At 38.7% G+C, this 27,234-nt stretch overlaps 1 protein-coding gene across 6 annotated transcripts in view; it reads right to left on the reverse strand.

Annotated features, from left to right (window-relative positions):
• The window catches only part of PTGER3 (prostaglandin E receptor 3), a 172,795-nt gene that overhangs the window by 136,887 nt on the left and 8,674 nt on the right, over positions 1-27,234 (reverse strand). For all 6 annotated transcript variants that reach the window (XR_006886011.1, XM_046645396.1, XM_046645397.1 and 3 more), the window contains exon 2: positions 5,503-5,682. Coding sequence is in view for 5 of the 6 variants with exons in the window: in XM_046645396.1 (XP_046501352.1) it covers positions 5,503-5,682 (180 nt within the window). In the remaining variant the exon portion in view is untranslated. The remainder of the gene's footprint in view (positions 1-5,502; positions 5,683-27,234) is intronic.

Raw genomic sequence — 27,234 nt, forward strand, 5'->3', positions numbered from 1 at the left:
ATTTGGTAAAAGAAAAAGGAGAAGGTAAAATGTTCATTTATATTTCATGTATATATATGGAAGGAAGCGAGTTTAGCAGTCAGTGATGACCTGCTCTTATGGAGAACAACACTGGCCACTCCTCACTTTGTCCTACTGGTGCTCCAGAGTGTAAAGATAAATGCGCTCCCTTCATCTCTTTGCTTCTGTAGAATGGCCTAAAAGAATGAAGAATTTTTACAGGTTGGAAAATGTATAGGTTCCCCTCCATATCTTTCTCTATGTTTTTACCTCATCCTCCATATCTACGCCACATAGGCATCTTTTCAAAAGTTGAAAGAACATTGAAGTGTATCAGTAAGTCACATGCATTTTTCTCTGCTTAACATTACAGCTTTGATTTTTACAGAAACTGAAAACTATATAAAGAAACTATTTTCAAATAACTATTAAAGTTTGGTGATTGGCTAGATATCTGATTCACTGTAATTAAAAGGCCAAAATATTCTAATTCTAAAGCAAGTGACAAAAGAATTTAAAAGCTGCACATTTGAAAATAACTTTAGAGATGGAATCATCTCCAAAATGCTGAAAAAGCCTGAAAAGGCTGATTTGTTCCTGATGGTCATCTCTTTCCTTCCTCTCTTTACGCCCATAATAAAACTGTTTCATCAAAGCAGATTTATTAAAAAACAGACTCACATCTGTTTCATATATTAGGGCATTAGCATATTAGAAGTATGAAGCCTTTCTCTCGCCTCTTAAGAACGCTCCCAGCTTCACCAATAGTAAATATTTCTGTTACTTTCTCTCTGTTAAAAAATGGCTAAACAGGTTGGAGGCAAGGGGCTGGCAGGAACAGTCCCATTCCTAATGAAGAAATACATGAGTTGGGAGGTATTTGGGCTGCTTATGACATAAAATTGATGGATGTAAAACTTCTGAAAAGAAAATAATTTTCATTCTCAATAAAGAAAATGTGTGATATAAATGAATATGGTATATATCTGATTGAATTGTATTTCTATAGAATCAAAATGTACTCAGCTTATGATATTGTAATGTAATGTCTTACAACTCAACTCGTATAAATTATAAGCCTTTAAATAGAATCCTCATTTTAAGAATTATAAAATAGAGAATATATAAAACAAGAATTCTGTGCTCTTTCATTTCTTAAAAGAGTACAGAACAGGGGCGAGTGAGAAAGGAAATGTTAAGTAGCATGTTTTGAAGACGTTTCTATCTGACTTGAAAAGTAGTTGTTGATCCCTTTTTGAAAAAATGCCTTAATTCTAGACTTGTTAGAGTCCTTCGTAGATATGTATAGTCTCAGCTTTCTCTTTGTTACTTTGAGGACAAAGTCACCCTGTACTACTCTTTTTACTTTCTTCAGTTTTATTCAAGGTAAACTCAATCAGAAAGGACATTCAGGGAAGACATGTGAAAGATTTTCCTTGATAACCATAGATACAAATTCATCATAAAAGTCAAATCTTTTAGGTGGGAGTAATGCAGATGAATATGAACTTTCACCTGAAATTGGTATCTAGATAAATGATACCAATACAATAGAGTTTTAATTTAACATTTTTCCCTAATTCTCTGTTTCATGCTTCATATGTAATCACCACCTGCTAGTTATCTTAGAATACTGACCTGATGGCCAGCTTCTTAACAAATGCGCATGTGAGTTTTAGATTGATTTTCAAATTTTGTAATTTGGCTCTATCACAACCTGTGTTTTAAAACATCACAGATGTAGGTTACCGCTTATAAGCATTTTATTGCAACTCAAAAAACAGTCCTCTGGACTTAGCCATGGTATTAAATATTCTTCACTTTTAAAATGATGTAATTTGATTCTTTGAACAATTTTGTACATTTATTTAGACCTCAGTTGTAGAGATTTTGAGACACATACAAGCACAAAACCAGCAATAAACAAGCAGCTGTGAAGATTTGGCATGGTTGATGGTCTAAACTTTTTGTATAGGTAAATCATGGAAATTTTCATTATTCCATATTAAGCTTTCAGTATGTTTGTAGCAATAAATACTCAGCAGCCTCTCTGTGTCACTCATCTTCCAGTATCTCTCATATTTCAAGAGAACTTTTGGGGCTAAAGTATGAAAAGTAGTAGGCAGTATATGTGCCTAAAATTTCGAAGAACAAAATTTTCCCCTTTTCTGTCTCTGACTCAATCCCAATTCAAAAGAACTAGTCAATGATTGTTGTGGGGAAGATTGAAAGCCGATCACAAATTTGGGGTTAAAACCAACAAAAATATAAACAGTATTAAATAAATTAAAGCCCTAATCCACTTAAAAATCTAATATTAGAATACTGCCACAGATTGACCACCCTTTTAAAATACTGTTTTAGAATTTTTGGTTTGTCTATTACGCAACGCTAGCGTGCTCACAGTGTCTTTTATAGGTAACTTTTACATGAGCTTCTGCAGCTTCTTTCTATAACGTGGTTGAGAGATCTTTTATATAATAAAGAAGTGATAAACAGTGGCAAATTTGCACTTTTTAATTCGTTGTCTTTGAAATCTGGCATGATTAAACACTTATATTTACTTAAAACATCTTGGAATACAGCAGTAGGTAAATTTGGTAAATCTTGAGATAACAAATTTTGTTTTCTTCTTATATTTTTAAGATAGCCACCATACCTATTTTTTTAAAGTAAACTGTTCTCATCAGATAGCATGTCGTCGCTCTCTTCCACGACACAGCATCGCTGTGTAAATTCATTGTTTGGAAAATCAGGACTGCTTTGTAAAATCTACTACAACTGGTTTTACACGTATTTCTACATTGCACTCATTTCTTTCCATGTGGTTTCTTAGGTCTCTATTTTCTTTTTTTTATCAATACTGCGAAGTTTAGGAATTGTCATATTTTATGCACGTATTTTTTCCTGCTCAGATATATGCATGGATAAACTAAGTACATGAGAGCGAACTTAACGGCCCATGAACTTCAACTTAGCAATGGACATTCTCTTCTGCAATGACCAGATGTGCGCTTCCTAAGGGCACCAGGGCCTCTGAACGACGTCTCTGAAATCTAACCTCCACTACCATCCAAAGGCTGAGACCATTTGGGATTCACATTTCCTAACAGGGTTTCCCTGTGCTAACAAATGGCTGCCTAGAAAACAAAACACACACCATTTACATAATTCTCCTTTTTCTACCTCCTTTTCAAGCTTATTCAAAAACTGCCACTCATCCACTCCTACCATGTATCCCTGGGCAGGAATTAATCTTGAGGTTAAGGATAAGTTTCAGGCTGTTTTGTCTTTACGTACTTCTGTAGTTTGATGAAAAGTGGTATTTCTTTGACAGTAATCTCCATTACCATTTGGAAATATCAGTTCCTTAAATTATTAATACAAAGAAAGCACTTTGTTGTGCAGCAATATGACACTACATGTTTGAAGATAAATGCAAATTTCCGTAATGAAATAAGGAGAGATTATTCACTTTATCAGTTTGATGGACTGTGGCAACGTGAAGCACGTCAACCACATGGCGGGTGCCTCACTGATGTGTACTTGATTCTGGCCGACGTTTATTCATTCACTCACTGGACAAGTATTTAGTGAACACTTTCTCGATTCCAAGTGCTGTACTAGGTGCTGGAAAGAATAACCCCACCACCCTCACAGCACCGGAATCCACACTGTGTGTGTGTCTATCTGATTATAATCGAGGGGCAGAGGCCCACTCAAGAGGTAAAGCCTCTTTAATATAATAGTCATTTAAATGCACTTTTTTCCTGACAAAAAGTAGGTAGTTTTGTGTCATCACCCATGAGGGGATCTGTGGGATAACTCAACTCTATGACATAGAGAGATTTAAGAATGAAGTTTTAGGCTGGTTATTTATCACCATTTTTTCCAAAACCTAGACTAGCAGAACCATCATGAATTATATAAGCAGTCCAGCAGATCTGGTCTTCTCACTCAATTTGATGTGGCCGTTTAAAGCTTCTTTCCGATTGACCTACGCTGGTGTGCTCATTAACCCAACAGATATATTGTACCTCTTAAAATTAATTCCTCCCTAAATGCCTACTAAACACAAAGAAAAATCTAGTTACACTAAAGACATATAAATAAGTCGCAAGTTTTTTTAAAACTAGGAAAGCAATAAAGAAAACTGCAAATTAAGATCTTTACGAGAAAAAGTTAACGAGTTTATAAAACGAATGCTCTAAAGAATATGAAGAGCATTTCGTCTAGGTAGGTCTAACTTAAAAGACTGTTGTGTTTGTTGGGGATATTTTTTCTAAAGTGCAGTTCTCAAAACTTAATGTACTGACATACTTGTGTCACAAAGACATCAAGCTTAGCTATCAAGGTTTGCATACATATAGACTATAAGAAAAACATTTTAATAATAAATAGATAGAGCAACTTTGAAGAGAGGGCAGAGAAAGTGCTGGGAGCAGGTCAATATTATTAATTTTCTTATTCTGTAAATAGGCCAAGCTATGGAAATTCTTCATGGAAACTTCAAAATATTTTTTGCTCTTAGAATGAGTTAGTATTTATATATCCAAAAGATTGGAAAATACTTTTGGTGGAAAAGTCAGGGAAGATAATTAACCAGCATATCCATATTTAGTGCTCAAATCAGTCCTTAAATAGCATTTTGAAAAATCACTTCACTGAATCTCAAGGTCAATTTCATGAATCTTCTGCAACTTTGTACGAATTAAAAAATGTATTCAAAAGGAAGAACATTCAGCAGTTTGGATAGGTACAAATCCTGCCATATTTGAAATAAATGGAATTGACTGTTAGTCAGATAATGAGTAACCTAATTACCAAGCCAACCAAACTTAAACTTTGTAAGATTAACAGGTAATTTAAATATTCTGTGATATATAAATAACATCAGTACCAACGAATATTCTGGCTACATTATATATTTTTTAATCCTAATTCAACTTTTTAAAAAATGTAAGGGGAAAAAGAGTGACACAGAGAGTAAGAGAGAGAAAGAGAACACAGAAGACCAAGGTCTCTTAACAAAAACAAACCATTGCCTTATCTTCGATGATCTATGCATTAAATCCCCTGTGTAGTCAGCATACTGGGACATTAACCATCCCCACCCACCCCACCACAGACCAAGACCATTTATAAAACATCTCAAAACTAATCACTTATTCAGCCAGAAATGAGAGAGACTCAAAAACACTAGACCATTATTAATATATTTTCCTTTGTTTGTGTTTCAATACTTTTGGCACATAGGGGATTGCTATGCTTCTGAGACCATTTAGCCTTATATTAAAAATTCTCCTTCAATGTATAAACAGTGGCATGCCAGAGATGCCTAAATTCACAGTAAGGTTTAGGGCTGTTTGTTGCCCAAAGCTGTGAACATGCAAGTTGATTACGTGTTCTCTTTCATGCTCCTATCTGTATTATTTCATTGGATAATGAGATAGGCTGCCCTTTCTGTCCATCATTAGAGCAGCTGGAGACAGCATTTGCTACCTGGCAAAACTTTCGAAGAAGGATCTTTCTTAGCAGCAGATAAACCCAGGGATCCAAGATCTGGTTCAGTGACGCCAGGCGAACAGCTATTAAGAAGAAGTTGCATTCTTTCTGCTTCTCTGTGTGCATCTTGCAGTGCTCAACTGATGTCTGATTGAAGATCATTTTCAACATCATAATCTAAGGAAGAGGGGCAAAGAATTGTTCCAAAGATTAGCAAGGTCATATGCATCTCTTCGACACAGTACTTTGCACACTGTCAGTTTACAATAAATTGGTGGTTGGATGGAAATGATTAATTCAAGCAACACTTATACTCACAGAACACAGCCCTGAACTATATAACACATTTCTACCGATTTCCCCACATTTTTGCCTATTCGACATGATGCAGTTTTTTAAAAAGTGCATGTTCTCAGGCTCTTGGTCCTTGGGATTTAGTAAGTTTGAAAATACATCTCAAAATTGGCCAAAGTCATCTGTCTTGCTGCAGAAAACACTAATAGGTCAACCCTCAAATGAGAGCCAACACTTCAACAAAATCAAAACATATTTAATCTTAAACTTCAGTAGCTCTAACTGAAAAAAATTACGAAAGAAAAAGTAAAAGTGAGAAGAGGAAAATAATATTATTTACATAATTAATATATCCGTTTATAGATATAATTTATATATATAATTCATTATATATAATTTATATAATTAATAAATAATGCTAATAATTAGCATTTTCTGAATCCTTACAATTTGCCAGGCACTAGGTCAAGTTCTTCATATGCATTTAAGAAAGAATATAAGAGGGGCCGCCCTGGTGGCGCAGTGGTTGGGTTCGCACATTCCGCCTCGGCAGCCCGGGGTTTGCCGGGTCAAATCCCAGGTGCAGACATGGCACCGCTTGGCAAAAGCGATGCTGTGGTAGGCGTCGCACGTATAAAGTAGAGGAAGATGGGCGTGGATGTTAGCTCAGGGCCAGTCTTCCTCAGCAAAAAGAGGAGGATTGGCAGTAGTTAGCTCAGGGCTAATTTTCCCCGCCCCCCCCCCCCAAAAAGAAAGAAAGAACATAAGATAGATATTATTGCCATCTCCCTTTTACAGTTGTAGAAAACAAGGTTTAACGATTTTAAATGGCTGAGCCAGACTTAAACCCAAGTTCACTAACATCACGTGACGTGATATTTTATTTTTTTGTCTCTCCCTCCCTGCTCACCCCCCCCCCCACACACGCTAGAATGTAAACTCCATGAGGGCAGGATTTGGGGCTTTTTTTCCCCACTAGTATATTCTCAGTACCTAGGCTAATATTTAGCAAATGGAACTCAATAAATATTTGTGAATGAATATATTATGACACACATATGAATATAATATTTTATGGCATATATAATATAAATATATTTATATTTGAGTGAATAAATATCTGTGACTTCCACAGAAGAGAAAAAAATGAAGGTTCATGTGCATCTGAAAAGGTATTGAAGCTCATTAATCATCAGAAAAATGAAAACTATGACGAAATATGAAACCATTTTGTACCCACTAGTTCGACAAGAATGAAGAAACGTGACTTTTCCAAATGTTAGTGAGGATGTGGAGCAATGAGGACTCTTTTAGTGGGAGTGTGAACTGGAGCAATCAGCCACCTTGGAAAACCACTGGGCACGATTTGCTCCGCTCCCTCCCAGCTCCCTCCCTCCCTCCTCCTAGGAATATACAATCCTCAATTCCTACACCAGGAGTTGTGTATATACCTGTTCATCATAGCATTGTTCATAATAGCAAAAAAAGCAGGACCATCCCAAACATGGTTCACATTGGAAAGCAAAAGAAGGTGCTGACTTTATAGCTGGCTCCTAAATTCATTTCTCTACATGCACGGCTATTAAGCACTCGAAGTGTGGATGGAGCAAATTGAGATGTTGGAGTATGTAATAATTATATAATGAAATGATAATTTTTTATATGTTGTGTTAAATAAAATATATTTTTAAAATTAACATCACTTGTTTCTTTTTACTTTTTAAAAAATACCGTTACTAAAAAATATAAACTTATCTATGCGGCTTGCATTTGTTGCTTCCAGTACATTTCTATTGAACCCAATGTCTCTCTGGAGTCCCACATTTATTCGGATACTCTGTCCTCAGGTCACATATCTCAATTCAAGTCAAAAGCCCTGAGCGTCCAAAATACCCTCAAACCACAAACCTACAATCCCAGCAATGGCTCTTTCATTCTCACACAGTCACCCTGGCTCAAGGCAGCACAGTCATCTCTGAATCTTTCTTTCGCCTCGTCCTCTGCAATGCCCTTTGCTCTTGTTCCAATCTCACCCTAGTTCAGTTCTTTCTCTCATCTGAATCATAGCAATAACAGACATGCAGATGGTAAAGGCCAACACACCACAGACCCAGCATCCTAAATCCCAGCTCTGATCAAACCCCCACCAGCTACAGAAACTTCAACGTGGTCTAACTGGGCAGAGTTGAGTCACAAGTCATTCCTAAACCAACCACTGGCAAAGGAGTTGGAAATTTCCAGTTTGGCTTACAGGACAAACCCATGGTCCTTGACCAAATTACCACCTAATACCTGAACAAAATTACGATTCTATAACCAAAAAGAAGGGAATGGGTAGTCAACCATCAGATAGCCACATATTCTGGCTCTGTAATTTCTTCCAAAGGTTTTTTTTTCCAAGGGATTTATTCAATAAAAGCAAAAAACAGCTATACGAATAAGTGAATGTTCAACGAAGCATTATCTATTTTAGTAAGAAAATGTAAGCATATAACTCTCTAATATCAGTAGTAAAGCTTAATAAAATATGGCTTGTCTGCATAATAGTATATACAGCAATTGAGTGAAAAGAACAGAATATAAGATAGTACTATGTATACAAAGGTATATTGTTATTGCAATTAAAGGATATAAAATACATAGACTTGTGGAAGGCAATGGAATTATTAGTGTTAAGCAATAATTTACTATTAGTCATCAAATTATTTTAAAAATTTTATGTAAATTAAAACATTTCAAATAATTTAGGAAAGTCTTTTATTTAAAGGAAGTTGATGATTATTCCCTTCATTAATAAATATGAATTTTTATACACCAAATTTATTTAAAATAAATATAGTTACCTTGATATCTTCTGAGGCTGGCTCATAGTCCTCTGAACAGACCACTACCTCCCACTGGGGCCCCGAGGGATATCCATGTCCCAGTCCCTAGAACGTGTGAATATGGCATCTCACATGGCCAAAAGGGCTTCACATATGTGACTAATATTAAGAGGCTTTCGATGAGAGATTCTCCTGGATTATCTGGGTGGGCTCAATGTAATCACACGGGTCCTTAAAATCTGAAAATCTTGTCCAGCCTTGGTCAGAAGTCAGAGAGGTGCCATGCTGCTGGTTTTGAAGATGGAGGAAGGAAGCCATGAATTAAGGAATGTGGATGGCCCCTAGAAACTGAAAAAACCAAGGAAACGAGTCTCGGATTCTCCTCAGAGACTCCAGAAAGAAGCTGCTGGCACCTTGACATTAGCCCAGTGAGACCCATGTCAGGCTTCTGACCTACAGAACTGTAAGAGAAATTAGTGTTGTTTTAAGCCACAAAGTGAGTAGTATTTTGTTAGCGAGCTACAGTAGAAAACTGATCCATCCACAGAATGAGCTCCCAACAAACGTGGAGAGGTGAAGGGGCAGTACGAACTTGAAAACGATTCATTCTCCCTCACAGATAGGACATCCTAGGTAGTTTGCTTACCTTGTTCGCTTTCTTAAGGAACATTTAATATAAATGAGGTAAAAGAAAACTTCATCTTAACTCCTGTCCAAATTATCTCAATTTCTACATTCGCAACATGTACAAATAAATTCGTTATTCTCGTGACATCAGTTAGATTTCAGTGTCTTTGACTAAAAAGTATAAAATCGTATTTTCAATTCAGTTGCCTTTAGGAAAAAACATGCACCGATTAATTCTCTTTTCTTCTTTTTATAAACTATTGGAAAGGTTTTATCTAGCTCTTTCAGGCCCTCGCCTCATCGAATAATTAAATATATTCGACTACTTACCATCTTCCAGGAAGTGTTCTGAGCTTGGTCTACAAGGATCCAAAAATGCATTTAAGTAAGATTTTAATTTTCTTTTGAATCTCTCCAACTTTTTATAATCAGGAAAAATCACAAAACTATTTATAAAATGGGATTTCAGTCATTTTACACAGTCCTCTTTGATTATTTTAAAATTAATCTTGATGAAGTTAATGATTCAAAATTATTTTTATTAGGCTAAGACAGGTTTCATATGTTGTACATTGGTTAGTCCACTGTAATTTCCGCAATTTACTATTGACAATGCAGTGATGATGAAATTATGAAATCATGCTCTGTAAGCAATAGCTGGCCCATGGGGAGAGACGCTCTAGCTTTTCCCAGAAATCATGAGATGTGCAATATGAAGATAAGTGGAATTAGAGGCAGTGAGCATGACATTGCCATTTCCAAATGGCAGCAGAGATGGAAGTAGGACTCCAAATTCTTCGCCAAATTTTGAACACAAATCCAAGTTAGCATCCATCTGTTGACTTCCTCATATTTAAGGAGCTAAACAGTGATTATGATTTTGCAAATATTTTTTTAGATGTTCAGACTTTGGGAGAAAACCTTTGGTATGGATATGTAGATTTCTCATAGAATTGATTATTCCTATTAGTCTAATTCTACTCCTTATACAAGGGAGAAGGGACAAACAAGAACAGGATGTTCGGCCAGCACGGAGGCTATCTTTTTAGCAAAAGCACATATACTCCGCACGATTCCTCCTTCTGAACACTCATGTGACGATCTGGTCAAGGGAACAGGGAGACCAATTCATTGAACAAGTTCCATGTGACTCTCCCCAGCCTCCTGCCTCTCTGATTATCAGCACGAATGGAGAGTTCTTTGTGCACCTATGATCACCTAGAACACAAGTATATCAGTGACCCCTAAACTCTCCATCCCTGCCTGGCATCAAAGGCGATTACCCTACTCCATCCCAAAGGAAAAAGATGCTTTGTCCCTGCCCTAGAGATAACGATCTTTTAAATGTGCAAACCACCAACTGGTTAGACTGTTTTAATATTCTACATTTGGATTTGATTTTACTGTAGCAGGATTTATAACTACATATTTAAAAATCTTCATTACTTCCCTTCTTGGCTCAAAAGTGCCTCGGGTTATAGGTTATAAATGTCTACTGAAGGTGATAAATAAGTAAACCCAGAAAAATTAATTTGTAGGCGAGAGAATGAAATTGATACTTCCCTTAGGCTCCATCATGTGGCTTTTACGCATTTCCGGTTTAGTCCTAATGTAAGTGTGTAAGAGAACGTCCCTCAGAGCCGGTTTTTATCTATGATGTGTGGTTTCCCATAATCCTCTGTTGTTAGGCCGTGGCAGAATAACCTGCTCTACTGGAAATTCCCTCAATAGTTTGACAAATGTACTACGTTAGAATACACTGAAACCAGTCTGGGCCTTTTGAACCACTTAATTACATAATTTGAAGGATTGTCATGAGAAGAAGCTTCACCGTGGATTTAAGAAATAGTTGAGGTCTTTCCAGTCTGGTTACAATTCTGTTCTCAGATTGTCAAACATCTCGGCATTCTAGACTCTTCTGTCACAGAAGCTCCTCCTGCCTTATCTGAAAACTTTGGAAATGAACAGCTTGCAAATGTTTTTTAAAAGTAACTAGAAATTGTGTTATTTCATTTTTACTATTACATAATTTTATGAAGTTTTTCAAAACAACAATGGACTAAGAATCAGGAGTAAATTCTACTGCTGGCTCTGCCACCATTTATGACTTTAGCGAATCATTTACTCTCTGCTTTGTTAAACTAACTAGTAGAAAGGGACTGGAGGGCGTCTCGCATCTACTTCTGTGGTTAGGTTTTTTATGATGAATTCTGTGGCAAAGCTGGAAAATGAATAAGGGTTTAATTGGAAAAAGAAAAGAAACTAAAGATAAAAGGTATAGAATGAAAGACAAAACTCCTTGTATGGAAAACCCCTAATGTTTCTCTTGGTGAATAGAAGAGAGAGGAGAATTACAAAGGGAGAAATTGGACAGTGAAAGATGACAAGGGACGAGATTCATGCAGCATTCGGGGAAAAGCTTTTAGAAGTAGCTGACTTAGGCAAACTCATTGACCAAGAGCTAAGGACCTGCCATAAACCTGACTCATCTCAGCTTCTAGTTTGGGGAGCAGTTGCGTAACTTTGGATCTTATTTCTCCCTTCTCTAAAACATGATTAATACATGCTTACCGAATATCTTCTCCATCTAGTAGTGCAGTTGCAAAAATTAAAATGCGATAAGAATAATTAACGCCCTCAATTTACACAGCATACCTCTTCCCAAGCCCCAGGCCATCGCACTATTGCATATGTTTCCAGAAGAGATGGTTTTAACTCTCAGAGACAGGAACACAGTGGATGCTTAGGGGAATACTGCAAGGAAATGAATGTGTTCTCTATAATGCTGCTTTTCTTAAATTTCCACCTAACAAAGTGGTTTCAAAAAAAAAAAGAAACCCTCAAATTTGCAGTGTATAAATGTTTGGTAATGCAGAACCATTATCAATCACTAGAGAAGGGAACTCAAAATTGTAAGGAAGCCTGCAGCCTACGCCACTTTATTTGGCACCTAAGAATCTCTCCTTTCAGTTAGTTTAAATTGTAAATTCTGTGTGATTTGGCTCAGGATAGCTCGGTACATATGTATGTCTAGATAAATATTTATCTTTCTATTAGAACAGTAAAAAAAAAGTCAGTAACTAAATATTCAAATTCTGGCTCAAAGGAGGAAAGCAAAATAAAGTCAAAGAAAGTATTCATTCCTTGGATGGTAGATGATGGATGAGCTTTGTGATACACATGTCAGAAGAGGTACCTTTATTATATTTCAAACCTTTGTATCTTAGGTGTCAAGAGAAAGTCTAGACCGTATGTCTTTGTCAAGGTTTAAAGGACATTCATCCTTGAAAATGCCAAGATTCAAGTTAGTTTTTTTTCCTGCCAAAATATAGTTTCATTTAAACCCAAAATGCTCATCCTACTGTTATCCACTCTGAGAACCACAGTATTAGTAACAATTAAGAGCTGCCAAATGGTTAAGGAAGGAATCAGAGATGTGGACCAAGTTTTATGTGCAGGGACATTCACCTCAATATAAAAGAACATTAAAAAACTTACATGACCAAGAACAGGGTACTGCTTAAATTATGGAACATCCACTGATTTGCATAATATATGTGTGATATGCATAACATAGATGTATTCCCATGCTACCATTAAAAAACAGATTTTTGAAAAATATTTAATAACAAGGAAAAACATCCATGATGTGAAAAGTAAAAGAGAATGTTTATTACATAGTATAATCCAATTAAAAAAACAACTGTGTATATATTTAGAACAATACCAGAAGCAGTTAACTTTGGGTGGCAGTTAGGGTGATTTCCAATTTCTTCTTTATATTTTTCTTTGTTCTCCAAACTCTCCAAAATAAACATGTTATTTTCACACTTAGAAAAGAGGCATAAAGTCTAAAGTAACTGGAAGCTTAGATATAAACAATAACCTATTAAATAATTTATTGGTAAAATATTAGTGTCACAATCCATCCTAGAACCATCATGTGGTTATTTTAGCTTGAATTCCTAGGTAGTCAATGTGTGCATAATTTAACAACTAATAAGTAAACAGTCTGACACTGTATAATTGATCAAAACGTGTAACTTAATCATCAAATTCATTATGGCCTGTTAAAGGGAATGTGACGTTTAGTGGTAAATTACTGGCCTCTGTGATCTCATGGACAGTACAGCCACGACATGCAAAATAATCCCTTCCTGTGCTGGTATCCAATGCAGGCCAATGATTGCGGTTCTGATCAATATGATAAATTCTTATTTAAGTTGGTCTCATGTCCAAATGACGCTCTCTTTTGGATCTTGCTGTGGGAGGACTTCACTTCACAGGGGGATCCGAACAGAACATCTTGTACTTGTGATCGACACCGGGTGAATGTGGGCAGATTGGCATCTCTTTGAAGTCGTGGTCCTCAAACTTATCTCACTCCCAGTTAGCACTTCTCTCTCTTACATTCACCACAGCGCCTATTTCACACATTCTCCACTGTCCTAATTCACTTCACAGAGGAAACAAGCTGTTGAGGGGAGCTCTCACCTTCTTACCACCAAGTTCAGCATCTGCAGCTCCTTTCCACTTCCATCCACCCGTTCCTCCTTCCCTCTTGTTCAAACAGAGGAGGTGTCTTCTATCTGTCTCCTGGATCCTAGCCACCATGAATGTCAGAGGCCTTATTTTCTCAATTATCTCCTTCCTCTTTTATCTTTAACTTTTGGCTTTTCTGCATTATCTTTTCAACATAATAAATTTCTCCTGCCTTGAGAAAATGAAACCTTCTGTGGAATTCTCAGCTCCCTACATATACTGCTCCAGAAGTTATAGTTGAATTTTTCAAAAGAGTTGTCTATCCTCCTTATCTTCAAATTTCTTTCCTTTTTTTTTTTTTTTTCCTTTTTCTCCCCGAAGCCCCCTGGTACATAGTTGTATATTCTTCATTGTGGGTCCCTCTATATGCAGCATGTGGGACGCTGCCTCAGTGTGGTTCGATGAGCAATGCCATGTCCGCGACCAGGATTCGAACCAAGGAAACACTGGGCCGCCTGCAGCGGAGCATGCGAACTCAACCACTCGGCCACGGGGCCAGCCCCTCAAATTTATTTCTAAACCTGCTGTAGCCTGGCCTTAGTGCCCACAAATCCTCGGGAAGGGCTGTTCCTAAGGCCATACACAAGGTTTTGAAATCTATTGGATACTCACCAGTCTTTCTTGAAACATTCTCTTCGCTAAGATTCAGGTTGCCATTTTCTACACATTTCCAAATATTCAAGTTGCCATTTGTTCTAATTTTCTTACTAACTCTCCCACTACCTCTCTGAGTGCTCCTTTGCGACTCCTGCTTCTCTAGCCATCCTGAAAATGCTAGTATTTTTGAGCCCTATCTCAAATAATGGACGTAGCCTCCCCTTCTTGCTGTGCTTAAACTCACTGGGTGACCTCTTCCACCCCGACGACTTCAAAACCCATCCTTGTGCTATAGGGCTATACATCTTCTCTGAGCTCTAGACTGATCAATCCAGATGCCTACAGCACAGCTCTGTCTAGACGTCTCACACCAAATTCAACAGGTTCAAAACTGAAATCATTGTCTTCTTCAAAGCCGCTTCTCCACTAATCTTCCCTATCTCAGTGAACCCAGTTCCCTAAAACAGAAAACTAAGTAATCCTTGATTCATTTCTCTCTCTGTGTGTCTTTCTCTGTCTCTCTGGTTTCTCTCCCCAATCCACTTCATAAGCCATATTTCTTACATCCAATCAATCAGGAAGTCTCCAACTAACTTCTTAATAATTTTTTTAATCTATCACTTCTCTTATCTCCACTCCCATTGACCCTAAACCCTGACTGCCATCTTCTCTTTTCTGAACTACCACAATAGTCTATTACATGATTCGTTAGCCTCCACTCTGGGTCCCTCTACGCCGCTTTCAAAGGATGCTCCTAAAATGAAAAGTTGACTGTTATTCCACTTTGAAAAGCTTTTCAGTATCTTTTCACCATCATGAATGTAAGTCTAAACCCTTGAAATGGACATTCAAGGGCTATCATCACCTGGCCCCTATTGGGCTCTCTAGCCTAAATTCTTATTGTTCTTTACCCTCACATCTACATTCCGATCACTTTGAACTTCGAGTTCTTTTAAAGGGCCAGTTCTTCTTGCTTCTGGACTTTTATAAATGTGGACGTTTAGATCTTGTAACTCTCATTCTCCTCTTCTTCACTTGACTAATTCCAACTTATTTTTTGTGTGGACTTGAAACATCAATTTATCTGGGATTTCCCTTGCCAAAAGGCTACTAGAGAAGTCTCAATACGTACTCCCAAAATTCTTTGCTTCCTTGATCATCCCTAAACATTTTATATTGCTTCTTGTTTTTAATTTTCAGTCTCTCCTAATAGATGAAATTTGTTACAAGAGTAGGGATTATTTCTATCCTTTCAGGTACATCTCAAGAAAGACCTAGCTTGGAATATATTACATTGTAGATTTAGAAATACTTTTGAATTAACGAATGAATGAATGATAGGAAGAATACAGTGTATTCTACTCCTTTAGGGGTAACAGATTCTAGAGTTTTCACTTAATGGACAAATCGAATAATATTTATGCCTATTCAATACTGGTCTCTTTTCTTCCCTGTTATTATAATTAGCTAGGATGACAGCTTCAATTTAGGTACTAATAGACATTAAGCACATCTTCTTATCATTCATGATTTTAAGGAGAATGTTCATAGATATACCACTAACTGGAAGAAAGAAGCTAGAGAGTTGGGTTGTAGAAGTTACTGGAGGAGCAAATATTTAAAATAAAACATACTGAATTTATAAGAAAGGAAGAATTCCTATTGTATATTTATTTAATAACTTTTTAAAAAATGTAGCTCAAGACAAAAACAAAAGAAAATATGCATATCAACATAGTCTGTAATAAAGATACTCTCAAATTTATAATACAAAGTAAGAAAAAAATCCTTTTATTTTTATAAAAGTGTTACATATGAGTCTAGTGCTCCTTGCTTGTAGAATTCTTGCCCACAAATATGAGATCATATCTTATATTATAATAAGTATTTAAAATACCCCTCAATGTCTAACAGATGACACATCAATAACAGTTTAATTTACTTTCAAAATTCCTTGCCAATGTTAGGCTTCTAGTCAGTATTGGCATAGGAATTTCTTAAGATTATATTAATTCATTTTCTTTTTCCCAACACAAAACACACCCTCATAGAATTTACCAGCTTTCTTTATAGTTAACTCTTGTTCTGTTGACTGTAAATAGGGGCTAGGTAATTGGGCAATGCCAGATCCACAACTTGAGGGATGAAAGGTGCCCACAATGGCATCATTTTTTCTTTGACATTAAGAACTTTCTGTGATTTCCTGTCATAACAGGAAGCGCAGTCTCCTGTGCCTCACCCTTTCTAAAGAGAACTGTGTAAACTGGGTTTAACCTGCACTTTTAGTGCTGGGCTTTTGTGAACGGGAAAGTTGCAGCCGAACTTTTCTGATGACTCTCTCTCCTTTGGGGAACCAAGTAGCGGCACTGAAGACATTGATCTCTGCAACCCACTCACCTCCCAGGTTGGCTGTGTTAACGGTATATTGTACACTGTAAAATACTCAAGTGTCCCTGACTTACAGTAGGTAGTATGTAAGTATTAGTTGTTTTTCTTTTTGTTATTATTATTCTTCAAATGTTAAGCATAATAAAAGGAAGCATAAAAGGTCCCTCACTGTCACCTCCTAAGTCTATGAATTCCAGCTGGGAAGAATGTGGCTGTGACATCTCACGGAACGGTAACGTGTTGTGTCCAGTAGGGGCACAGGTCCCTTTGCACCCCATCATCCACTGAGGTTTCTGTAGCCGCCTGTGCTACATCTTCACTTCTGCCACGCACTCCACAGACGGCAGGCAAACACCACCAAGCGCCATGTGACGTTTACATTACAAATGATAAACTTTATTCTTCAAAATGCACTTCTGAAAAAATCTTGCTTTTCATTGTCAGGAAATCAGACTTTACCAAATCACTTAAATTATAGTTAGCACTTAGAATTTGTACCAGGTTTGAGGGAAGTTTGAAGATTAAATTCGGATTATATGTGATGCAGGAAAACAGAAACATGTAACCTGTTCATCTTCCATGTTTTCCTTCCTTTGGCTGCTCTTGTCTCATCTGTTGATTCAGTTAGATTCACACCATTTGGTTCAACAGCAAAGTAAATAATAGGAACCAGAAGAAAGCAAACATGAGGAAGAAACCTATTTTTCACGTTTCCCTGATTACAGGCTCCTATGAGAAGATAAACAGATCCCAACACCTGAGTCCATTAGCTCCCTCTCTCCTTATCATGTGAATCCCACGCAGGCAATTTTTACTGCACTACTTAGCTTCCGGGGAGGATCTTAAGCAAGCAATTATAAAATTAATCCTATTACTGTCTTAGGGACTTTTGTTGATTTCATTTTAAAACCCATGTTTGATGTTAGCATATTCAAGAATGGTTTTGCAGGAATTAGTGAATAAATGTTATTGGGACTTGGAAATACCCCATTCTCCACCCCACTGAGCCAGAACAGCTCTGTTTTTATCTGTTTGTCTAAAGAGATTTACTAAAGTAGTTTCCCCAGCTAAAACAATTGGAAAAGCATTGGTCTAACACAGTTCTGTCCAAAAGAAATATAGTTCAAGCCACAAATGTGAGCCACATGGACGCTTTTAAGTTTTACAGTAACTACATTTTAAAAAAGCAAAAAGAAACATGCAGAATTTATTTTAATAACAGGTTTTAGAATACCAAATATACCTGAAATACTATTTCAACATGTAGTCAGCATAAAAATTATTGACATATTTTACATTCTTTTTGTACATAATCTTTAAACTCTGATGTACATTTTACAGTTACAATATATCTCAATTTGGAGTAATCGCATTTCAAGTGTCTCATAACCACGAGTGGCTGGTGGCTGCCACACTGGACAGTGCAGATCTAGTGCTGTATACTTTCTCCATTTATATTTCTTTCCGTTAAACTGCACACATGTCATCACTGCAGTGTCCACTATTGGTTGCCTACCCAGCATCCATCCTCCCAACTCCCCTTCTCATCAGCACATCTATTTTCAGTGGAGCCTAAGTGCTTCAAGGCTGACTCCATCTCTAGCCACTGGATCAGGGATGAGGATGTGACACCACATTAGGCAATGACATCCAAGAGAAAGTTCCCTAAGGATGTCTGGGGAAAAGTTTCTTCATTTTTAGGAGAAAGCCATAGAAAAACACACTTTCTTTCCCCTGCTAGAGGTGAACAAGGAAGCATGTACTGGCAACCCTCTTACCCTGAAGGGAACAAGCCATAGATGGGATGAGACCAATGCTGCAGCCTGCAAAAGATGGGGGGGGGGGGGGGGGGGGAGACTCAGTCCTTGATGACAGTGCTGAACTTCTGGATTAACGAACTCTGAAGGCTGCCCTAAGACTGGGTTGGCAGCTGTGCGTTTTCTTCTGAAGCCACTGTATTATTCCATCTCCGATAATGACTGAGGGCAACATAAATATACTGAAACTTGTGAGCATATTTTGAAGCATTGTTTTTCTCTTTCTTTGTTATTTTTGCTGTTTCTCTATTGTTGCAGAAATTCCTCATTGTTTGTTTCCCCAGGGCACCTTCCCAAATATCCTTTTTGTTGTTTTCTTCTTTGGACACCAGGCATTGGAGCAGCTCTTTTCCAGTGCTTCTACCCACTGCTTCCAATTTACCTTTCTCTACTGTTACAGAAACAGTGTGTCTCCCATCCTCATCTATCCTAAAGATATTTTTAGTCTTTTTAAGAATTGTTATTACCCACAACCATGTGGAAACAATAAAATTAACAAATAAAGGGAAAGCTATAATGTTTTTAAAAATGCTCCCAAGTTTTGCTGTATAAATTGTACCCATTGTGCATTAATTACAAACTGGTTTGCGGCCTTGAGATCAAAAACACTTAGGTTTGATTTGCTCAACACCACCTGCCAAGTGTGGGCCTTAAAGCAAGTTGCTTACCCTTACCCAGCAAATAAAAAAGAAAACAAAGAGATAAATATCATCTACCTCGAAGGATTTATATGAAGATTAAAAACCATGCAATATATGTAAAACTGTTAGGGCCAGAATTGATACCTCGATTTTCTGATTCCAGATCGGGTGTCCTTTTCCCTTTATTACAACTGCATTTCTTCATTCGTTCCACAGTCATTTATTGAGTGGCTGCTACGGGCCAGGAAGATTTATAGACAAATAAGGTAAGGTCTGTGCTCTTGAGCGTCTGACAGTGACTCAGACAAATAAAGGAATATTAGCAAGAGGGAGGCCTTAGAGTTTTAGTGGTTCATCAGAAAGGCTGTAAAATCAGACAAATCTGGACTTCACAGTCAGTTCTGCTTTTTATTAGCTTTGTGACCTTGGGAAAGTTACTTAACATCTCAAAACCAGTTTCCTCATCTGAGAAAGGCGATAACTGTATTCTCTGAGTATTGTTGACAGAAGAAATGAGATTAGGTCTGCGAAATGCTTAGCACAGTGCCTATTGTAAAATGAGCATCTGTCTGCTGTGGGCGATCTTCCTCGCCATCATAATAAATATGATGACAATGGTAAATACAACTGTGCATAGGGAAACGAAAGGTCTGCACAGGTGTTACGGAAGGTAGTCTAGGAGGGGCATTGAAATCAGCCCCCACGATCAGGGAAGTGCTGCACCCTAAAACAGCAGATGCTTCTAGAGTTCTAAAAGACAAAGAGTTCCTACTTCTAAATGTGAAATTGTGTGAATCATTCTAGGAACTGCAAGTTGATTTTTATGACTGAAGGTAAGGATGCCGGGAGAGGAACAGAAAATGAATAGTAAGTGTGGCCAAATCTAAGATTTTAAGGATTAAACCAAGGAATCTGAAACCTATTAATCTGGGTGAGAGGGTGCTAGATCGTAACATGCCTGAATTCCGTGTTAGAGAGTCACTGTGAACACACTGAAGTTTGCCAAGCTTCTTTCTCTTCTCCATAATTATAAGAAAAAGAAAAAGAAAGCAGGTTTGCAAGAATCCCAATTGCACTGTATCATGCTGGAAGTTTTAAAACTGTCAAAATAAGTTTTCTAATTTTGACTGTAGTCAAACACTTTCCCACTAAGTAAAGAGAACTCAATAAACAGTCTTATTTGTCTTATAAATAGTTTGGTGAAAAGAATAATATTTGTGAATTATATTAGCTGAAAAATGTTCGCCTGGTAAAACTTTACCCCTGCACGTGAATGTTCTAAGCCTGAACAGACAGACAGACCTGAATGAAGTTGATGCAGTGCCTTGACAGAAAACACCTCCCAAATTTTCAGTACAGTGGTGAAAGAAATCCTTCAACAGATTATTGTGGGACAAACAAACATTCTTGTCGCCTTCTATAGGGATTTTCATAATACGTTCTCTGGAAACCCAAGCTCCTAAGAAGGCCAAGCAATTAACGAATCAAAGGAGATTCTGCAGAAAACCTTTCATCACTGTGATTATCTGACCCAGCCAGTTTCTGTGGTTTTTGACTATTCTCAGTCAATCTGTTCTTTTTTGTACAACATTTTCAATGACGTAATTTGAAAATGTTTTAGTAACTAATAAAGAAGAGACAACCAATATGAAAGAGAGCATTACAGCATAAAAAGCTAGCATCTACCGACTTCCAGGAATGTGACTGAGGAAAGTCATGCAATCATTTGAATGTTAGTATGTGCACCTGAAAGATGGGGACGAAAAAAACCAAACTGAAAACGGTTGTGAAGATTAAATTAGATAATATAAATAAAGAGCTTAATGCAGTAATTCTCCTACTTGGGCAGAGCAGGCATTCAGTAAATATGTCCTCTTCTTTTGTCGGTCTCTTCAGCTTCCTCTCCACCAGTCTCGCTGCCACTCCAACTCCCCAACAGGTGACACGAACACACACACACACACACACACACACACACACACAGGGCTTGAAAGATACAACATTACTGTCATAATGTTTCTAAGAAGGAATTAGATGGCAACAATGAATGTCCACGTTTTATTATGAATACCCCAATTCTGAAGAACTTTTTCTATGTATTCCAAGTGGGAGAGAAATCCTGGCACTTACTTCTCACTATCAGCTCCTACTTCAAAAACAAGATGCTGCAGGTGCCTAATCCTTCTTCTAGTGAGCCCCTCATATAGCCAGGGGGTAAAAACCCAAGCTAAAGCAATCAGGTTTGTGCCCAGGACTTGGAATCATGAGAGAGTGACACAAAGAAGAAGGGAGCGCACAGACGTGGGGCTCATCCCAGCCGCCTGCAGTCAACTGTATGATAGCAGAATCTTGGCGGTGTGGCCCGATGCTCAGCATCCAGAATAGTCTGGGTCCTACCTGTCTTCCAAACCTGGCTGCCAGCTTTCCACAGACCCTGTGAGCCCCCAATATCCTTTTCACATACGCCCTTTGTGCTTGGAGTCAGATTCTGCTGTTTGTGACCAAGAACCAAGTTTAGGGACGAGACCAGAGCTCTGAAGTCAGAAGATATTCCCAAGCTTCCTGAAATTGATCCACAGCATAATTTCACTAGAAATAGATGCTAGAGAAAAAAGTTGCAAAATGTTCCCTAATGTCTTTTATAGAACAAAAGTTAATATTAAGAAATTTACTTCTGGATCCAAGCAAACCCTCAGCCTATTCTTGGAGGAAATTACTACCATTAAATAAATTCAAAAGTGTACCACCCAACACGTTGGCCGTTAGCACATCTACTGATTTGTAAAGAGAAAGTTGCCAGATTACAAACAGACTACAACTCACTCTTTACAGAAAAATCAACAAAGAACTTTTTTCTTCTCTAGTTGTCTCACTACGGAGCTAACAGAGTGTTCTTGAACTCTCAGAGTCTTATTCAGCCACCTCTGTTCCATTATACACCTCACACTACACCCTTAATTCACTTCTGGACAATTCTCTGAGCCTAAATCTTTAATAATAGCTTAAGAAAACTCACATTAGTCTTTGAGGATGGAGCAGGGTCTTGAGACCTTGTGTCATGTGTAACTGTTTCTTGTATTCACAAAACAAAAAATAATGGAAAGGAAGGAAGGAAAGAAGGAAGGAGGAAGGAATATTTCGAAACAGTGCTTCCAAGATGACATGTTCACTGAAATACTGCATTGCTATAAAAGCAAAATGAAAACCTCACATGCAGACTCCAAATATAAACCTATTAGCCAAAAGTTTTGGAAAAAAGAACACAAGACCTGGCCTATGAGGGGCAAAGTCACGTCTTAGGTTGGTTCCTTAGAAGCAGAGTGTGAATTGGGGATTCTGACACATGGCAAGAAGTCAAAGTGAGAGATACAGAAAGAGTGAGTCCTGGCCTTGGTCTTTCATAGGGCCACCTCCACTCCTGACACCACTGCAATTTACGTGAATCAAGCAATTTCCTCTCTCTCTCTTTTTTTTTGCTAAACTAGCTTGCTTTAGCTCAGTCTGGATCTTCCTCTGGGGATCATGATTCTTATGACATCCTATTATTTCATGAGCGAACTTTGCTCACTTCTCCTTCTCTGTGAGACTATTCTGATTTACATCTCAGAAAACAAAATAGCACTCATTAGATAGAACTTAATCCTGCCTCTGCCCATTAATAGTTGTGTAAACTTGGAGCCGTCACTTCCTTCTTAAGGAGCCAAAAGGAAAGCTATTTGTGGACAGACAGCCACCTCACTACCAGAGGCCCAGAGAGGAAGAGAGGACCCGTTTTCTTGTCAGAGTCATAGGATCGGGATTATAGATATTTCAGGCAGTCTCATAAACTCTGTCTCCAAACACCGTGTCAATATATCCACTTTTCCCAGCTGTCATCGTTTCTCACCTGGACAAGGTCAATACCTTCCACCTGGCCTCCCTGCTCCCATTCTTGCCTTTCTGCAATCCAGTCATCACATAGCTTCCAGAAGAATCTTTTAAAAACACAAATCCAATAACGTCACTCTCCTGCTTCAAACAGCCCAGTATTCTCTTAAAGTAACACAGAAACTCTTTAGTATGGCCTTACAGGATCTGGCCCCAACACTGAGTCTCTGACCTCAACTGGCAGCACTACCCTCTTCCCTGCCCATTTCACTTCAGCCACAGTGGACTTCTTTCCACCCCCCGAACACACCAGGGGAGGGCCTCCGCTGTTGCCTCTGCCTAGAATGCTCTTCCTGTAGATAGCTCTCTGCTTAAATGTTACCTCTCAGAGGCATTTTCCCTGACAACCTAACCTTCAGGAGTTTCCCAGGCTCCCTCTATCACATCACGCTGCTTTATTTTCTTGACAGTATTTATCACAATCTGACTTCTGGTTTATTTACTCATTGATTGACTTTCTCCTTCCGCTAGAATGCAAGTTCCCTGAGAGCAGGAAACTAGTCAGTCTATTTCACTGCTCTATATCCAGCACCTAGAACAGTGCCTGACATATCCTAGGTCCTTAATAAACAATCACTGACACATGAACAGATAAACGAACCCTAAAGGGTCCTCAGCTTTGTTCCTACATTTAGAACTGACAATGGGAAATAACATTGTGTTTTTGAGTCAGAACCTCAAGTTTCTCCAGGAGGACATTCGGTAGACACCACATTCCTTGAGGACATTGTTCTGTCAGGTTGTAGCGCGGTAGCTTGCACACAACCAGTGTTCAATAAAGCGTCGGCTAAATGAATTAACATATCATGGCTCCTGCCCCTGACACGGTCAAGATTATTTTATGTTATTTTGCTGTTCATAAACTTAGTGGAACTCCTTGATATCTAATATGGAAGTATAATATTATAGAACTTTAAAAATAAAAGATGTCTCTAATTAAATTAAGTATTGTTCCATATAAACCAAGGACTAGAATTAGCACAACTCCATTTCAATCAGTATAAGGGAAACACCATTTCTCTGCTAGAAAGAAAAAACGGGGATTAGGCTACTCTGAGGAGCCATGGCTTGGAACCCCAGCTTGACCGCACACCAGCTCTGTTACGTCAAATGAATTCTCAAGCTCTTTCAGCTTTAGTTTCATCATTATTTATAATTGGAGAAAATAATGCCTATCTCACAGGGTTGTTGTAAGAAATAAAGAAAATTATTTGTGAGAAAGAGCCCGGCACAAGATTTGACTCTAAGAAAATTCTTTGTGTTCCTTGAAAAGCAACAAATTTCCTATAAGTAAAGGTGCTCAAACAAAAGCTTGGACAATGTCACCAAGAATATTCTAGAAAGAGATTAAACATTAGATGGGTTGTTTCACTAAATGATCTTTATGAATGAAGAGATTTCATAATGTGAAAAAATTGTTGTCCAAATTCAGAACAGAAGTGTAGAAAAGCAATACGACTTGCCCAAGATGAAACGCAAATTCCTACTCGAATCTTCAACACAATCTAGCAACACGCTCCTCCCTCCCTCACCCTTCAATTCCTATTTGACTCACATATTTCTTGACATTCTCAAAAGTACTTCAACAAAACCAGATTTGCTTACCATTCCCAGCACACCTGGCTCAAGTTTTTCTTCCGAGCTTCTGCACAGACTCCCTCCCCCCACCAATTCCAAACTCCCTTCTTTTAAAGCAAAACTTAAGGAAAAAGTTTTTCCTTATTAACATCTCCACCTGCCCTCAGTACTCAAGGACTCCGAGGCTCTGCTTCTCTAATTCATAAGGAATCTGAGTGATCTTCTTAATACAGAAAGTGGATCGAGTCACTCCCTCACCCAAAGCTTTTAGTTGCTTTCCGTCGTACTTAAGATAAAAATATAAACTCCCCACAAACACAAGTTTCCACATGGTTTGGCCCTGCCTCCCTCCCTGGCCTCACCTTGAAGACACTCTGCTTTCACTCACTCTAATCCATACATTGTTCCTCTAATGCTTCCAGCTCTTTCCTACATTGATGCCTTCACATGCTGCTCTTTCTTCCTCAAAGTAGCATCTTTTAAGATGCATCATTAATGACTCTTTCTCAGCAAGGTCCTCCTTAACCACCCCCCACCACACCAAGGCATCAAGAGGGGGTCCTCTTTGACACCCTCTCAAAACAACCTCTTTCTTGCCTTCATAAGACGCCCATTGTACTAGTGATGTAGGTAAGGGGATGCCAGAAGCTGACCCCACTTCTCTTTTAGGGGAGCAGAACAAGCCACAACGGAACAGATGCTACAGAAGTAAGCATCCTTTACTTTGGTCAACGTAGAATGAGGAGGTTTACATAGTGGAAATGTGTGGTGCAAAGGCTCACATCGCCCTGGTATATGCTGCTGGGCACTTGGGAAGAAGCAGGCCATCATGCTTTCAGGAAAAAGAGAGGCCAAGAAGCCTAACCTTTTCTTCCAAGACTTGAAACCAAGAAACTTGGAGCAGAGTGACTTTGGCTACATCAATAGAGGGAAAAGACATGGGAAGTTTTAAAAGAAAATCCATTGGAAGGAAAAGGCAAGCTTGTCAGGAGGTGAGCTGAGTACAACCTAGAGCCTGGGGACCCAAGAGGGAGGGCTGGTTCCGGACAAGTGGCCTAAGGCCAGTCCCCTCTGGGTCCATACACTGTGGCACAGTGCTTGTGCTCGGGGAATTACTGCTGAGCTTTATGGCCAGAGTTATGAACTAATGTGCTCTCGAATGATGGCGCCCAAGCACAGACCACTACAGCCTGGACAGGGACATGCTCCATCAGGGCCTCAGAGCAGCAGTGGACCAGTACCACCCTGCTGCTTGGACAAGGCTGATCCGCAGCAGTGGCACCATGTGGCAATGAGAGCAACCACGCTAATGACCCATCAGGCTGGTGCCATTTGTTTATGGGAGTGTTTATTCACTGTCTGTCGATCTTAGTAGATTGAAACCTTCATGAGAGAAGAGAGCAGGTCTATTCGGCTTACTGTTAGGGCCACCAAGTCTAGCACAGACTGCACACTGCTCAGCAACGCTGTGTCACTCACATAGAACAGAACGTGAACAGTGCCCCCTAGAGTGACGGAACTGCTCAACACGTATGACCATGTGAGTCAGCCCTGGTCACCACTCTGTCACCAGGGTGAGCAGAGTGGCAGGCACACAGCGAGCACTCCATAAATATTTATAGCATGATTGTACAAAAGAAGATATGATCTACGTAGTCCTTTTGCACACATTTCTATGCTTCTTCCTAAAAAGTCTGTGGGTGTTTTCCCCGCATATCTAATATAGTATGTCCAACAGGGACAATTTTACCTATTTCAAGCCACAGGAAGTCAGAAGTGAAAGGAATGTTAGAGTTGATAGGATTTTTTTTGCTGAGGAAGATTCACCCTGAGCTAACATCTGTGCCAGTCTACATCTGTTTTGTATGTGGGATGCCACCATAGCATGGCTGATGAGTGGAGTAGGTCCGTGCCCAAGATCCCAGCCCGTGAACCTGGACCACTGAAGCAGAGCATGCAGAACCTTAACCATTCAGCCATGGGCATGCCCCACAGTTGATAGTTGTTTTATCTTACTGATGAGGAAAGGGAAACCCAGAAAGATAAAGTGACTTCTATCTCGTGGTGGAAAACCCAAGCCGATCCCCGGGTCTCTTGCTCCAGTGCATAACCCTCTCTGTGGCTGTCACTGCTTCCTCAGTCACTTTCCCCTGTTCCTCTCATGGGACAGACAGGAGTGCCCACAGTCAGGGCTTACTTCATCGCTGACTGCCCTCGCGCCTGGGGCTGTTGAGGCAAATGCGGATGTGTGGGCTCTGCCTGACCTGCCGCGGCCGTTGGTAGCGGGCTGTTATCAGGGAAGTTTCATGTATGGAGACGACAGTGAACATTCCACTGTACTGTCTGGTGAATCCCCCACAACGCATCTTATCTTTTACAAACTTTTTTAGCATTTTCAACACTAACAACATACTTCTTTTTCCAGATTTTCATGAATCACACCAACAGCAGCATATTCTCAACCATAGAAAATGACACATTAAGTATTCAGAA

Source organism: Equus quagga, chromosome 18, assembly GCF_021613505.1.
Source record: "Equus quagga isolate Etosha38 chromosome 18, UCLA_HA_Equagga_1.0, whole genome shotgun sequence".
Lineage (NCBI taxonomy): Eukaryota > Metazoa > Chordata > Mammalia > Perissodactyla > Equidae > Equus > Equus quagga.